This window comes from Meles meles, chromosome 18 (genome assembly GCF_922984935.1).
Source record: "Meles meles chromosome 18, mMelMel3.1 paternal haplotype, whole genome shotgun sequence".
In the NCBI taxonomy this organism is placed as follows: domain Eukaryota; kingdom Metazoa; phylum Chordata; class Mammalia; order Carnivora; family Mustelidae; genus Meles; species Meles meles.
The window spans coordinates 26,725,567-26,739,996 of NC_060083.1; the positions used below are offsets into that span (position 1 = coordinate 26,725,567).

The following is a 14,430-nucleotide window of genomic DNA, read 5'->3' on the forward strand; positions in this document are numbered from 1 at the left end:
CCTGGATCCTCACACCTGCCTGCCAAATCTTAAAAGTTTATAAAGAGGCCTTAGCTGGGTTCAGTCACATATACCATGCAGGTGAAAGACAAGTAGAATCCCCATTCCAAGGACAGGTGTAGGATGAGAAGCCTCCAAGGCAGGGACTCTGTTCCAGCTCACAGGTCAGTTGCCAGGCACATCTTTTTGGTGACCATCCCCAACACCAGCATGTAGAAGCAGCAGGGTGTCATGACAGCGGTTCTCAACGGAGAGCGGTTTTGCTCCCCAGGAGACGTTCGACAATATGTGGGAACTTTTGCTTGTTAAACTAATGGGAGAGGTGCTACTGGCATCTAGTAGGTAGAGTCCAGAGATACTTTAAACATCCTATAATGTATAGGACAGTGCCTTACGGCAAACAGTAATCCATCCCCATATCCAGTAGTGCTAAATTGCAAAAATTTGGTTTATGGAGATAGTATATGACCTTCAGGGCCAGAGTGGCTGCTGTTTTGAGTCCTGGTGTGGCTGCTCACTAAAAACGTTGTCTTGAGCAATTGTTTAAAATGAGCTTCAGTTTCCTCATCGTAAAATGAGTGTGACAATGCCTGTTTTACTCGATTATTTCAAATAAGAAGAGTAATTTAAAAATTTAATGCCTGATATTTGCTAAGTGCTTAATATACTGTAACTACTGAGGAGCAGAGCTAACATTGCGTACTTTGATCATTATAGATTTTATTTAGGCCTTAGAAAGTTGTGTTGTGGTTTGTTGTCAGTCTAAGGTGATACATATTGAAAAACTTAAGTCTCTAGGTCGTTTTGTGAATGCAAGGATTTTTTTTTTTAAAGATTTTATTTTATTTATTTGACAGAGATCGCAAGTAGGCAGAAAGGCGGGCAGAGATGGGGCGGGGTTGGGGGGGGACGGGGCGGGGTGGGGGCAAGCAGGCTCCCTGCTGAGCAGAGAGCTAGATCCCAGTACCCTGGGATCAGGACCTGAGCCGAAAGCAGAGGCTTTAACCCACTGAGTCTCCCAGGTGCCCCATGAATGCAAGGATTTTTATCAGTATAAATGATGTCATTGTGGGCTATATTAAATTTTCTGTGAAAGTTAGGTCTAGAACACATAGAAAAACATAATGACTTCATTTAATTTAGTACTTTGTATGATTTCTCTTATCCCTAAATGTATATTAATAAGTAAGAGAGTTTTAAAGTAGAATTTCATACATAAGTGAAATTAGAAATGGATAATGCCCTTCATGCCAGAAGTTTATAAAGGAGTTTTAGAGCTGGTAGAATTTTAGGCATGTGTGAGAGTGTCAGTTTGTGGTAGGCACTTAATAACAGTAATGTGGGAGGTAATATATTCAGTCTGTCTGGGTTCTCCCAAGTGAGTAATGTTATATTTGGTACTAAAAGAGGATCCACCATTAGTTTCTGCAGGGTTGGAGTAAGTAGAATCCTTGAGGGCTGCTTTGATATAAAGCTGACTGCCCAGCTCTTGAATTTCCCACTGGTTGGTCTGAATTCTTTTCCGTCTCTGCTTACTGGAGAAGCAGATGTTTTTGTTTTCCTTTATAATAAACTCTGGAAAAATCTTTCTGTGATTTTCACTTCTTTTAAAAAATTCAGGGTGCCTGGGTGGCTCAGTGGGTTAAGCCACTGCCTTCAGCTCATGATCTCAGGGTCCTGGGATCGAGTCCCACATCAGGCTCTCTGCTCAGCAGGGAGCCTGCTTCCCCGCTCTCTCTGCCTGCCTACTTGCCTCTCTGCCTACTTGTGATCTCTCTCTATGTCAAATAAATAAATAAAATGTTTTAAAAAAATAAAAAAAAAATTCACTATTGGTTTTTATTTTACCAATTATTACCAACTTATAGGTTTGTTGTTTTTTTTTAATCTCATTTGGGAGGAATATTTCTAGATTTACAGAAAAGTTGCAAAGATAGCACAGAAAGTTCTCATATATTCTTCACTCAGTGTCACTTAATGTTAACATCTTATATAACCATGGCACATTTGTCAAAAACTAAGAAATTAGCATTGGTACATTATTATTAACTAAAGTACAGATTTTGTTTGAATTTCACCTGTTTCAACACAAATGTCCTTTTGCTATTCTAGGATTCAGTCCAAAATACCAAATTGCATTTAATTACTTCTTTTTATAAAGAGTTGACTCACACTGTATGAAAAGTATCTCAAAAACAAAAAAGTGCTTTGTAATTATAAAATGTTACTCCCCCCTGCCCAGTACTGTGTAGCATAGTGGTTAAAACTCAAGCTCTGGAACCAGAACACTTGGGTTTGTGTCCTGGTTCTGTCATTTCTTAGCTCCCTAAACTTCTTATCCTTACATACCAAGTGGAGGTAATAAATAATATTTCTTTCATAGGATCGTTGTGAACATTGAAGGATAGAGGGCTTGCAAAGCACTTAATCTTAAATCTGGTGTAGAGGAAGCCCTTCATAAGTTAACTACCATTTATGGCCTATATTGTACAGTCATTGTGGAGTTGGATATTAATAATTTTAGAAGGGTTAATCTTTCAATTGCAAATTTATTATTAAAAGATTTAATTTTCGGGGCGCCTGGGTGGATCAGTGTGTTAAAGCCTCTGCCTTCAGCTCAGGTCTTGATCCCAGGGTCCTGGGATTGAGCCCCATATCAGGCTCTCTGCTCAGCAGGGAGCCTGCTTCCTCCTCTCTCTCTCTCTCTCTGCCTCTCTGTCTACTTGTGATCTCTGTCTGTCAAAGGAGTAAATAAAATCTTTTTTTTTTTTTAAAGATTTTTTAATTTATTTATTTGACAGAGAGAGATCACAACTAGGCAGAGAGGCAGGCAGAGAGAGAGGAAGGGAAGCAGGCTCTTTGCTGAGCAGAGAGCCCAATGCGGGGCTCAATCCCAGGACCCTGGGATCATGACCTGAGCCAAAGGCAGAGGCTTTAACCCACTGAGCCACCCAGGCGCCCTGTAAATAAAATCTTTAAAAAAAAAATTTTTTTTTTTCTTGTATGTGTTATTTAAAGCCAGACATTGTCTTTTAGGGTAATTCCTAGGGAAGCTTACCCACAAATGAACCTAGGTGTATTTACAGTGTTACTGACTACATCATTGCAGAGTTACTTTTAAAAGGTAATTATTCAAGAATATGCTTTTTTTTTTTTTTTTTTTTAATTTTATTTGATAGCACAAGCAGGGGGAATGGCAGAGGGAGAAGGAGAAGCAGGCTTCCCGCTGAGCAGGGAGTCTGATGCATGGCTCAATCCCAAGACCTTGGGATCTTGACCTGAGCTGAAGGCAGACACTTAATCAACTGAGCCACCTAGGTGCCCCTCAAGGATAAAACTTTAAAGCAGTTTTCGTCAGCAGGTTCTGGAAAATTGAATCTGTTGTACATAGTGCCCCAAAAGATCACAGCTCATTTCTTCCTTAGTGTACTCTTCAAGATGATCTCAAGACTCTTAATGTGGCAGGGATTACTTTGCTCTCAAAAGGAAGATAATAGTGGTGTGATAATAAATTTTTTGTTTTGTTGCTGTTGCACCTTGCTCTAGTGTAATTTTAGGGTTTGTGGGCGAAGTAACTCTGGTTGTTAGGAGTACCTTTTGTGAACTTGTAGATACCTACTTGTAGCACTTTGGATTTGAGAATACTTTCATTTTATCAGACCGTATCTTAAGCCACCTTAAGTAATGAATTTTACTGAGTCTTATTTGTAAATCTTGTTACCATGTATGCAGACCTTCTTGTCATAATGAGCTGTGTTGACTCAACTTCCTTATTCCTGGGAAGGTGAGGGCAAATGGTGGCACATTATAGAATGTAATGTAATCGGCATATTATCTGCTGGCATTCTGAATGTGTGCTGGATTGAAGTCGGAGCTCTGTTTTACTTATTTGAGGGGAAGAAAATTAACTGGTACCACATAGTCATTGTGTCCTTAAGGAGCCGATAATGACAGGCACATGCTTAGAACAAATAAACATTGCCTCATGCTTTAACACCTCATTTGGGGCAGCTCTGTGAAATAGAAAGTGAAAGTCCTAGGTTGCTGATTTTTAAGAAGATAAAAACATATACCACCTGTATATTTTGGCATAATAGTTTCGGTCATTTATTCTGCTTTCACTTGATTTAATTCTTTAGGGTATCAGCCCAAAGGATTGTAAATGGAACAGGAAAACTGAAGTAGAAATCTGTTCAGAGTATGTAACCTTGAAGGTCATTGCTGGAAATGAACGTTCTTTAAGTAGTAATTTGTTAATTGGGGGAAGTCACTATACTGGAAAGTGATCTCTTGTCTTGGGTTCTGAGGGTATGGAAATGAAGGTGCAGAATGAAAGTCATTCAAAGGGACTGGGGCATGGGTGGGAGATTTCTCATAAAGGAGCTTCTGTCTGTGACACTCCAGTCCTTCTGTAGACCTACATTTCCCTTCGAGAGTTCTTTTTTACAGGATCATTTTTAACCATATCCACAGCTCTAGCTTGCCCCTTTTTTAAAAAAGTGAGGTGAAATTTACATTCTCTCAGTTGGTACATATCAGATAGGGGTAGCTTATAAGTCAGATTTTATAGCTGGATAGTAAATTTTGCCTCTTTAAGTGTGGTCAGGAGGTAATTATCTCTGAAATATATATAAAGTAGAAGATTACATTTTTCTCCTTGTATAAATCTGCATGTCACCTTTGCCTGGAAATAATGTTTCAATTATATTATCCTTCCCCATCTCTTGATTTTTTTTTTTCTCCCCTTTTCCCCCAGCTGAAGTTCACAGCTCCTGCCACTTGGCTCTTGGCACTTATGCTAGAGGCAGAATGATTAGTACTCAGAAACTGGAATCAGACTCAAACCTGGAGTTCATATTCAAGCACTATCTCTTTCTAGCTGTTTACTAAGCAAGTCACTAACTTCTCTAAAGTGATTTATAAATTCATTTTTAAAGCCTGTTTCCTTGGGGTGACTGGGTAGCTCAGTAGGTTAAGCATCTGACTCTCGATTTTGGCTCAGGTCATGATCTCGGGATCCTGGGATTGAGTCCTACATTGGGCTCTGCACTCAGCAGGGAGTCTGCTTGAGATCCTCTCCTCCCTCTGCTTGTGCAAGCATGCCTCTCTCAAATAAATAAATAAACCTTTAAAAAAAAAATAAAAAAAGAGGAAACCTGTTTCCTTATCTGTAATAGGTGGATTTTGATAGCAACTACCTCAGTTGCTGTTGGGGTTAACGGTGCATAGTAAGTGTTCAATATGTTTAAGCAGTTACTGCCTTTTATCTCTTTGTACAGCCTTCTCTATTAGGTATAGTAGAAAGTAAACCACAAATTGCTTATGTTTAAAAAAAAAAAAACCAAACTAAGCAGACTCCAAGGATCCATAAGGAATGATCACCTTGAAGAGAAGTCTGTAGTTAAAGCAGAGAAAGATTTGTCTAGTAGGGAATGTGATTTTATATGCATCTATATATGTATGCTTTTGTACCTAAGTATGTACATAGATGTTTGTGTCTAATATCTGTATAAAGTATACAGATTAGGTCTACAGTGGTGGGGTAGGGAGGAGGAATGTTTACTTGCAGTCTCCCTAAGAGACACCATAATTGGGAGACAAGATGAATTAAAAAAAATTTTTTTTTACAGTATATATGTTTTCCTTTGTAACCTAGATGCCAACTTTTTATACATCAACTAATTTATTAGTTGAGAAAACTCATTTTAGAAACCCTATTCATTCATTTTTAAGCAAAACTTCTTTAGAAACTCTTTTCCTGACTGGCTTAGTTGGTGGAACATGCTACACTGGATCTTAGGGTTGTGAGTTCAAGCCCCATGTAGGCTGTAGAGATTACTCAAAAATAAAATGTAAAGGGAAAAAAAGACTCTCTTTATTGAGAACTGTAGGGTTTTTTTGAGATTATAGTTAAGAGGCTCTTGTTCTCTTTCTGGCAGTGTTTTATCCTAAGAGAAATGCCAGTTTTCTAGGGGAGAAATGTTATGCATGTGAGTCTTAGTTCAAATCAGAGTGATGGTTCAAGTGAAAGAAACATAACCTTTTTAGTTCACAGGTATATTTAGTACACAGTACTGCAGGGGTTAGATTTGTCCTTTGTGATGTTGAATTACTGTCTGGAGTAATCTTTCTGGAAAGAAGAAGTAAATTTTAAGTTTCAATCTATTATTTTTAAAGTTTTAGAAATAGACAATGTATGTGCTGTGTACATAATACAAAATTCCGAAGAAACAGAGCATAAACGTTGACAGGTGAGCTGTCCTATATATCCTAACTACCCAGTTGCTGTCTTGAAGTGTCTTTTTTCTCTGTCTACACATTCGGTATGACTAGCTTATTATAAGTTTCTATTAGGGTGAGACCAGGAGAACACTAAGCAATCCCTACGGGCTCACCTTCATATGTTTCTGAAATCATAACAGCCGATGAGGATTAGGAGATGAAAGTGGAAAGGTAGAACAGAAGGAACTTGACGTTTTAGAGGAACAGAATTTTGTTATTGGGGATGCATTTTTCTCTGGTTGGCCATTGGCTCAGGAACTGTTTGGCAGTAATCTCTTTTCTAAGTGCGACTTTTCTAAACATAATCCTATAATCTGGTCTCTCTGGATCTTTTAATTAGATTTACTTTTCTCTATTTCCTTTTTTGTTTTAATGTGATAATGAGTGGAAATTGCCTATTTTGCCACCAGAACATATACTTCATTAGCCACATTATACACTTGGTTTAATTTCTAATTGCCTATGATAATGACAGAGGAATTCTAATTGTTCATTCTGTTCAGCATCCTTCTGTTCTCTTTCCTCCACATTGCTTTTTTAAATTCCCTCAGTTCTGACCTTTTCTTTTTCTACATTTCCTATTAACAGACTTTATATTTAATCTGTAATCTTTTTTTTTTTTTAATATTTTATTTATTTGACAGACAGAGATCACAAGTAGGCAGAGAGGCAGCAGAGAGAGGAGGAAGCAGGCTCCCTGCCGAGCAGGGAGCCAGATATGGGGCTCGATCCCAGGACCCTGGGATCATGACCCGAGCCGAAGGCAGAGGCTTTAACCCACTGAGCCACCCAGGCGCCCCTGTAATCTTTTTTTTAACATCAAAATGATTTAACTGGCAGAAATGGTAAGTTGTGGTAGGACACTTTATTCTTGGACAGCCAGTAACTAAGATTGGGCATATGTTGGCAGTAATAGTTGAAAACAGGCATTTGGTCTTCTGATATGACATTTTGATCCTTTATCCATAATCAGGTCTGTCAAGTGTATAGTACATGGGAAATGTCTTTTCTCTGCATGTAAAGCACCTGAGATGATGGAGGGGATTAGTATGTCATTCTTTATGCCTTTTGTTTGTCACTGAATCCCATGCTTGATGATAGCAAACAAAAATGAAGTCAGAAAAGAGCTTTATGCATGCTACCATGTGGTAGGTGGACTAGATAATTCTTCTTTTTTTTTCTTTCTTTTTTTTTTTAAGATTTTATTTATTTGACAGAGAGAGATCACAAGTAGGCAGAGAGGCGGGGAAGCAGGCTCCCCACTGAGCAGAGAGCCCAATGTGGGGCTGGATCCCAGGACGCTGAGACCATGACCTGAGCAGAAGGCAGAGGCTTAACCCAATGAGCCACCCAGGCACTCCTCTTCCTGATTTTTCTTAATAACAGTAAAATCATATCATACTATAATCATACTTAAAGGGAGCCTTTGATTTTTCATCTTGGAATTTTATGGTCACTAAGTTGTAGCTGAAGATGATTAGATTTGTACCATTGTACTTTTTTTTTTTAAGATTTCCGCCGGGAGCCTGCTTCCTCCTCTCTCTCTGCCTGCCTCTCTGCCTACTTGTGATCTTCTCTCTGTCAAATAAATAAATAAAATCTTTAAAAAAAAAAATTTATTTATCAGAGAGAGAGAGCATGTTCATGTGAGTGGGGAGAGGGGCAGAGGAAGAGGGAGAGAGAGAATCTCAAGCAGACTCTGCGTGGAGGGAGGAACCTGACTCAGGGCTTGATCCCACTTGAGCAGAGATCATGATCCTGAGATCATGACTTGAGCTGAAACCAGGAGTTGGTCACTTAACTGACTGAGCTACCCAGGCACTCCGTGACATACACCTTTTATGCCTTAAGTGCATTATATGATTAAAAAATCATATTCTCTAGACATTTATCTTTTGGGATCATCTGCAGACTACTCAGATAAGCTGACTACTGAAATCAGTAGTTGCATTGTGGCTGCTATGTTTCTTCACTTGTTGGCAAAAGGATAATTACACAACTCTTAGTTTCTCAAGCTTTTAGGAAGGCACTTTAGTAAAAACCAAGAATGAGCTGATGTTTTTGAGAACATTTTAATGTGCGTAATTACTGAAGCTGCTGTCTCTTACCACATCTCATTGATAGTTAACATTACCTTGCTAGTCTTTAGTAACATCTGGGAGCTTCACTGCAAAATATGGTTTTCAGGGTGCCTGACCGGCTCAGTCCGTAGAGCATGTGATTCTTGTTCTCGGGGTTGAGTTTGAGCCCCACATTGGGCATAGAGAGTACTTTTTAAAAATATGACTTTAAATTCAATTGTGTAGACCATAGTATAGTTTTGTGTGTGTGTTGTGTTTTGGGTGTTCTTGCAGTTTTTAAATTAAGCATCATTGACTATAAATGTATTAGTTATATCAGAAATGCTCTATAATTTTCATAAAGAGTGTTCACTTTTTTCCTTGTAACTAATGTGGATTGCCAGATCTGTAAGTCAGGATGCAATTGTACTACCTTTTTTTTTTTTTTTTTTTTTTTTGAGTGAGTGAGTGAGTGCTGACACATGTGAGCAAGGGTAAGGATGGGAGAGGGGGGAGAGAGAATCTTAAGCAGGCTCCATGCTCGGTGTGGCGTGCTACACAAAGCTTGCTCTCACAACCCTGAGATCATGCCCTGAGCTGAAATCAAGAATCAGTTGCTTAACTGACTGAGCCAGCCAGGTGCCCTACAAGTTTACTTTCTTATAGTTGGTAGCAGTTTTTCATATATTATACTGCCTGAAATGTTATATTTGCGGTATTTTATTGATTCTGAGATGGCATTGATTATAAGATGCCTTATTATTTTCTGTATTACTTGGAAAGAAATGTGCTTCTTATTAAACTGACATACCTTTTTTTTTTTAAGATTTATTTATTTGAGAGAGTGCACATACGAGCATGAGGTGGGCGAGGGGCTGAAGGAGAGGGAAAGAGAGTCTTAAGCAGACTCTGCGCTGAGTGTGGAGCCCCGCATGGACTCAATCTCATGACCCTGAGATCACCACCTGAGACAAAAACCAAGAGTTGGATGCTTAACTGGCTGAGCCATCCAGGCACCCCCAACGGACAATGCCCTTGATTATAAAATGCATCTCAGTTTCAGAGATGTTAATGTGAAAAACTGTGCAACTTCGTCTTGATGACTTATCTGATCACCTAAACTTTGCCTAAGGCTTTACAGGAAGCACTTATACATGTGTCATCTGATTTGATCCTTAAACTACAACTAATCTGTGAGATTAAATTATCTCCAGGTTTCAGATGAGGAACATCTCCCAGGATGTCAAGATTTCGAGCTCACATTTTCTTACTGTGAGACTCGTGACATGATTGACAGTATCACCACCCCCCCAAAAACAAGCACACCCATATAGCTCTAAAATTTGCAGTCCTTTGCCTGCCTGATGTACATGTTTAAACTTCATTTATCTTAAAACTGTCCATATGTCTTGGGGCGCCTGGGTGGCTCAGTGGGTTAAGCCTCTGCCTTCGGCTCAGGTCATGATCCCGGGGTCTTGGGATCGAGCCCCACATCGGGCTCTCTGCTCAACAGGGAGCCTGCTTCCTCCTCTCTCTCTCTGCCTGCCTCTCTGCCTACTTGTGATATCTCTCTCTGTCAAATAAATAAATAAAATCTTAAAAAAAAAACTGTTCATATGTCTTGATTCTAAAGATAAAAATTATAAAATTATTTATTAATTTAAAATGATTAAATTTTAATAATTTTAGAAGACATTGGGTGAAGGAGTGGAGAAAGGAATTGGGCGAAATTGGAGGGGGAGACGAACCATGAGAGATTGTGGACCCTGAGAAACAAACTGAGGGTTTTAGAGAGGAGGGGGCTGGGTGAGGGGGAAGACCTCGTGGTGGATATTATGGAGGGCATGTATTGCATGGAGTACTGGGTGTGGTGCATAAAAAAATGAATCTCGGAACATTGAAAAAATAAAAATTTTAAAAAATATAAATAAATTTAAAATTCCTAATCTAATCTGGACAGGGATTAGTCAGTTTGTGGGCTGACTTTATGGAACCATATAGAAGTGTATATATCTCCAAAATAAATTTTTTCCTCTTAGGAGAAAAAAACAAAACACTGCAACCATAGCTAAAGCTTCATACATGGTCTCTTGCTCCTTCCTTTTTCTGTAGGGGTCACGACATTTGTGAAGTTGATGTATATCATCCCCATGCATATTTTCTGCTGTTTACAAATGCATGTATATGTGAATGAAGTAGATATTATTGTTTGGGTATTTAAAAATACATAGGAATAGGGACATCTGGGTGGCTCAGTGGGTTAAGCCTCTGCCTTCAGCTCAGGTCATGGTCTGAGGGTCCTGGGATTGAGCCCCGCATCGGGGTCTCTGCTCAGTGGGGAACCTGCTTCCCCCTCTCTCTCTCTGCCTGCTGCTCTACCTACTTGTGATCTCTGTCAAATTAATAAATAAAATCTTTTTAAAAATAAAAAAGAAAAATACATAGGAATAAATTTGTTTTGCTTTGAAAAAATTATTCAATTATTAATTTAAAATATTAAAATTATTGACTAAAATTATTAATTATTAAAACATTAATGTCTTAATAGCAAATTATGTGTGGCTATCTGCAAATAAATGAATTGTTTTCTGGGCTCCTGACCACCAGGAAGCTATATATGCCATCATTGGTGGTTTAATACATGTTTTGAAAGCAGTTTATGTTTCTAGCTGACTAGGTGAAATGTTCAGAAATAGTTATGAGTTGAGATCAATGAAGTGATCCAGAGAAGATTTAAGTGTTTGTTTATATTTGTACTTTTCTTGGTAAATCAAGGTCATGTCTCTTTCTTTCCCAGGTGGTGGCTAATGCTGTAGCAGCATTATCTGAAATCAGTGAATCTCACCCAAACAGCAACCTACTCGATCTGAACCCACAGAACATTAACAAGCTGCTGACAGCCCTGAATGAGTGCACTGAATGGGGCCAGATTTTCATCTTGGACTGCCTATCTAATTACAACCCTAAAGATGACCGGGAGGCTCAGAGGTCAGTTCTGTTTTCCTGGAGAGTATCTGGGAGACTTGCCCATTTGAGTAGTTCTACTGTCTGTATTAGAATAAGGGTGTCTTACGTTGGCAAAGATCAGTGGCTTATGGGGTAGCTATTGCTATCCCTGTGGTATTTTCTCACTGGATTTAGGAACATTTTAGGTGGTGGAGTGAACCATGCAAAAATAGCTCTTCCTAAAAGATGCGTGTTTTTCATTTCTCGTTTGAATACTGCAGTTACTTTCTGCTAAAATCTCCCTCATTGTGGTCCCACATCTCCCAATACAGCAGTTCCTGGCCATTTGGCACACAAGAGTTTTTGAGTGTAGCAACAAACTTTTCATCCTGTTAGCTACATAGTAAGTGGCTTGATAATAGTTACTGAGCTGAGCTATACCTATAATTCAGAGGTGGAGAAGATGTATTGAAGCCTGCAGAGCATATGGTGTCTTTCATTAGATACAGAAATTGTGTCATTCTGAATTTGGAAAAGATTTTGGAAGGTGCACCTGGATTGTTCTGCTCAACCCTTTACCAAGTTCCCTGTTAATAAATTTTCTTTGACCATCACAAATTGACTATTAAATTTCATATGCACCTACACACATTTTTAGTTTATGGAGTTAGACTTACCACCAATTTTTATTGAGTATTCTGTGTCTGTAGGCACTGTAGTAGGTAAAGTACTTCGGAAGAAATGTTAGCTCTTCATTAAAGTTGACATATTTTAATTATGGTAGTTAAGAACCTTCATTGCCTGGCTGAAGCTCAAGGTACCGTAACACACGTTCTCTTCACTTGGCTGGGAAATTGTTACCTCTGGACCTAAGTAAAGCTGAGTCACCCTGATCCTTTCTTTCCATTATCAAAAGTACAAGTATCTTAAAAAAAGTACAATATCTTATGGAAAGAACTTTATATAGAATTTTATTTTTTTTGGTCATTGACATCTCCCACTGTCTGTGCATTCACTTAGCAAATATTTATTGAGTCTGTGCTGCATGCCAGGCATTGTTCTAGGCCCTGAGGATACTGTCCACAGAATCGCAGCCCTCATGGAACACTCATTCTGAGGGATGGGGCAGAGGTATATATAATACAATGTATAACATGTCAGAGGATGATAAGCACTAACAGCAAAGATAAAGTAGGGAGGAGATCTAAGCAATACTGGACATTTGGGGATAAAGAGTGTATTTTGTAAAAGGCTGGGGAAGGCCTTGCTGAGAAGGTGGCATTTGTAAAAAGACCTGAGGGAGGTCAGGGAGTCAGCCAGTTAGATACTGGAGGAAGGGAGAGGAACCCCACTTACTTATCTTGAATCCTCAGCTAAGTAATCACCTAGCTTCTCATGTTGCCCAAGAGCTATCAAAATTAGATTAATTTCTGAAGAACCCTCAAAAGATAATTATATACTCAAGGTTTAGTGAAGCCTTTAAGTGTACATAGCGGGGGTTAGGAGAATGGGGGAAGGGTTTGGGAGAATATTGCAATGGTGTTCTATTACTTAAAAACCCTTTGAGAGGGGCACCTGGGTGGCTCAGTGGGTTAAAACCTCTGCCTTCGGCTCAGGTCATGATCTCAGAGTCCTGGGATCCAGCCAGCATCAGGCTCTCTGCTCATCAGGGAGCCTGCTTCCCCCTTTCCCTCTGTCTGTCTCTGCCTACTTGTGATCTCTGTCAAATAAATAAAATGTTTAAAAAAAAAAAATTGAGAGATTTCCTTATGATTGTGAAGACAAGAGGTTGTGTGGTTTTCCTGTTCAACTCACCTTCTTTTGCATCTTATGAAACCTTTAGTCCCAGTTGGTATCTCTCACTATGACGTATCTCTTAAAAATTAATTTGACATCCTGTAGGTTGAAGAGAAACGGGTTGTGAGGCAAGGAGCCCTTATGTGATATGGGGAAACGGAGAAGACTATAAAACAGGAGGGTAAATGGTGTGAGCCTCAAGTGTTTGGGGGTATTGCCTAGTTTCCTTCCAGTTTGAGCATCCCTTATGGCTGGTTTCCTGAAGTCTTCTGACATTCCTATTTTGTCTGTAGTTTGCAGACAGTGTAGGATCCCAGTTTTGTCTACACACAGAGCTTTGACTTTTCCAACTGATTCTCTACTTTCTTGATACTTGGGCCATGGGACTCTGACGATACACAATGGGTTGGATTGAGCAAGGAAATTATAATTCAGGATGTTAATTTTCCTTTTCTGCCCTCAGCATCTGTGAGCGTGTAACTCCCCGGCTATCTCATGCCAACTCAGCAGTGGTGCTTTCAGCGGTAAAAGTCCTAATGAAGTTTCTAGAGTTGTTACCCAAGGACTCTGACTACTACAATATGCTGCTGAAGAAGTTGGCCCCTCCACTTGTCACTTTGCTGTCTGGGGAGCCAGAGGTGCAGTACGTCGCCCTGAGGAATATCAATCTAATTGTCCAGAAAAGGTTGGAAAACAGTGAATTGGTGATTAAAGTGTTTGTGATTTTTGAGTTAAGCTTGATAATACCAGTATTACAGAGGCCAGTGTTAAGTTCTTTTTAATATATGGAAATAAAAATGTCGTATGACAGAGAAGTTTGCCCCGATCAGGAGGCTAAGAGTTGCTTTTGGAGTGTTCCTGTGATAAATACTTAGTGTTTCTCTACTGTTTCAGTTTGTTTTCTGCTGGGCGGGCCTCTTAGGAGTCTACCAGCTAGTGCCTGCTTCATCTGGCTTAGGCCATCGTTTCGAGCCAGATGGTTGTTCTTCCAGCACTTTTTAGCAATAGGTACTCTAGCCCTTAAAAATCGTCTGCCCAATGGGAAACTGGTTAGAGGAGTATAAAGGAAGTTTGTGAGGTTTGGTGGTTGGGGTGGAGGGGCTGGAGCACAGATTAGCTATTCATACAGACTTAGGAGGATATAGTAATACATGTCTCACCTTCCTTATCAAATGTATTTCTGTGTACCACAGGCCTGAAATCTTGAAGCAGGAAATCAAAGTCTTCTTTGTGAAGTACAATGATCCCATCTATGTTAAACTAGAGAAATTGGACATCATGATACGTTTAGCATCCCAAGCCAACATTGCTCAGGTCAGACTTCAAGGAGATTCAAGTTTGTAAA

At 39.4% G+C, this 14,430-nt stretch overlaps 1 protein-coding gene across 3 annotated transcripts in view; it reads left to right on the forward strand.

Moving 5' to 3' along the window:
- Positions 1-14,430, forward strand: part of AP2B1 (adaptor related protein complex 2 subunit beta 1) — a 127,542-nt gene that overhangs the window by 29,154 nt on the left and 83,958 nt on the right. For all 3 annotated transcript variants that reach the window (XM_045985063.1, XM_045985065.1, XM_045985066.1), the window contains 3 exons: positions 11,140-11,330; positions 13,549-13,770; positions 14,279-14,399. In XM_045985063.1, coding sequence (XP_045841019.1) covers positions 11,140-11,330; positions 13,549-13,770; positions 14,279-14,399 — 534 coding nt within the window. The remainder of the gene's footprint in view (positions 1-11,139; positions 11,331-13,548; positions 13,771-14,278; positions 14,400-14,430) is intronic.